Source organism: Austrofundulus limnaeus, unplaced genomic scaffold, assembly GCF_001266775.1.
Source record: "Austrofundulus limnaeus strain Quisiro unplaced genomic scaffold, Austrofundulus_limnaeus-1.0 Scaffold15, whole genome shotgun sequence".
Taxonomy (NCBI): domain Eukaryota; kingdom Metazoa; phylum Chordata; class Actinopteri; order Cyprinodontiformes; family Rivulidae; genus Austrofundulus; species Austrofundulus limnaeus.
The window spans coordinates 4,226,614-4,228,265 of record NW_013952417.1 but is presented as its reverse complement, the minus strand read 5'-3'; the positions used below and the strand labels follow the sequence as shown (position 1 = coordinate 4,228,265).

Sequence of the window (1,652 nt, the reverse complement as noted above, 5' to 3'; positions counted from 1 at the left end):
ATTTATACGTGCATCTTTCTGGTTTTCACACAAAATTTGATGCATAATTATAAAATCTCATAAAATGAACATTTATTGTGTTTTTATCAACTTGGTAACGCAGTTTTTTATACTTTGCAACTAGAACCAATTTTACAGCAAAGAAACTGAGTCACTCCGTTTTCTTAGTTATTGCAATGAGTTGGAAACTCAAAAAATAAAAAATAAAGTAAGAAGTAGGGGGAAAAAAAGAAAAGTGCGCCTCACAGACTCACCGTCTTTGGTGCGTCGCAGTGCCTCGCTTTGCCCGGGCGCGCTGCACCCCAGGGTGCCACAGCCTGTAGGAGGACCCCGCTCAGCAGCACCCAGCTGAAAACCGGCCCAAAGACCTTCATGTTGGAGGTGACAGCACGCTTCAACTTTGACCTCTTCTCTCTTGCCGCCTCTCTTCTCTACCCCCGTGTGTCCGTGTGAAGGCAGAGAGACGCTACCGGTGGCCCCCGGGCTCACATGTGCAGCTCGGCTGGAGAACCATTCCGCCTCATTCCCTGACAGAACTCAGCCTCTGACTTTGTTTTGGTTTCTGCTCGCAGTTTCTCATGTCCTGTCCTCTTCCTCCTCCTCTTCCTCCTCCTCCAAGCTCTCCTGCATGCGCACTCCCTGAAAGCAGGAGCTCAGAACTCTTTGAAGAGTTTTGCGTTCCGCGAGAGTCCTGACTGCGTAGGGGTGCCCCCCCCCCCCCCCCCCACACACACACACACACACACACACACTTGGAAACTTTGGACAAGAAAGTTGACAAACCCCTTTAAAGACAGCTCCTAACAGTGTTAAAGCTGAGTCAGCAGTATTGTTTTCCTGTTTAAATTATTTTCTGTTCTTTTCTTTTCTTTTTTTTCAGTCTAACTACTTGTGCAAATGAAAACATTCAGCTCGTCCACAGCATAAGTATGACTTTTGGTTTACAAAGCTTTCTTTTTTTACTTTCCTAAGTAGCCAATTAGCAATAAATCCCAAATAAAGTGCAATGGGTATTTATTGTTAATAAAGTACATGTCCTATAGGTCCTTTGAACTCAAGTCCTTCAGAAATATTAGAAAACTTCTCATGGGTTTAGCGTAGTTCTTTTCACTATACTCCATTTCCTTTAATTTTTTTTGCTACTTTTAGCTAATATTTTGCTAGTTTTAATTTGAAATTTATAATTTTAACTTTTAGTGTTTTGATGCGTGTGTTTTATTATTTATTGAATGAAAGCATGATGCACACTTCAAAAGATTGACCACTGTCACCTGCCCTGAAAAATATCTCTCTGACCAGGAAAAGTCACGTGATAGCGCCTCACTTCAGTTCACCCCATTGCTTAGGCCCAGCATTTTGCTATTTTAGATAGCCTTTTTCTGCTTTTAGCTGGTGTTTTGCAATAGCTTTCAGCTCTGTTTCAGCTACTTCAGCATATTTCAGCAAAGTCACTCAGTGTTTTGTATTCACGGTGAATTCAGGATTTTTGTTGATATGGTGTTTGTTTATTTGTTGCAAGGGGGAACGGTTTGTGGTGTTAGTTCTTACATTCTTAAAGATTCAATTGAGTTTCAAAGCTTGTTCTTCTACAAATGAAATAAAGTCCACACACACACACACACACACACACACACACACACACACACACACAC

General features: G+C 41.8%; 1 protein-coding gene across 1 annotated transcript in view; it reads right to left on the bottom strand.

Annotated features, from left to right (window-relative positions):
- Nucleotides 1-675, bottom strand: part of trabd2b (TraB domain containing 2B) — a gene marked incomplete at its 3' end in the record, with an annotated part of 63,123 nt that extends 62,448 nt beyond the window's left edge. The window contains 1 exon segment of the mRNA XM_014002969.1: nt 255-675. Coding sequence (XP_013858423.1) covers nt 255-374 — 120 coding nt within the window.
- Between the last annotated feature and the right edge of the window lie 977 nt (nt 676-1,652).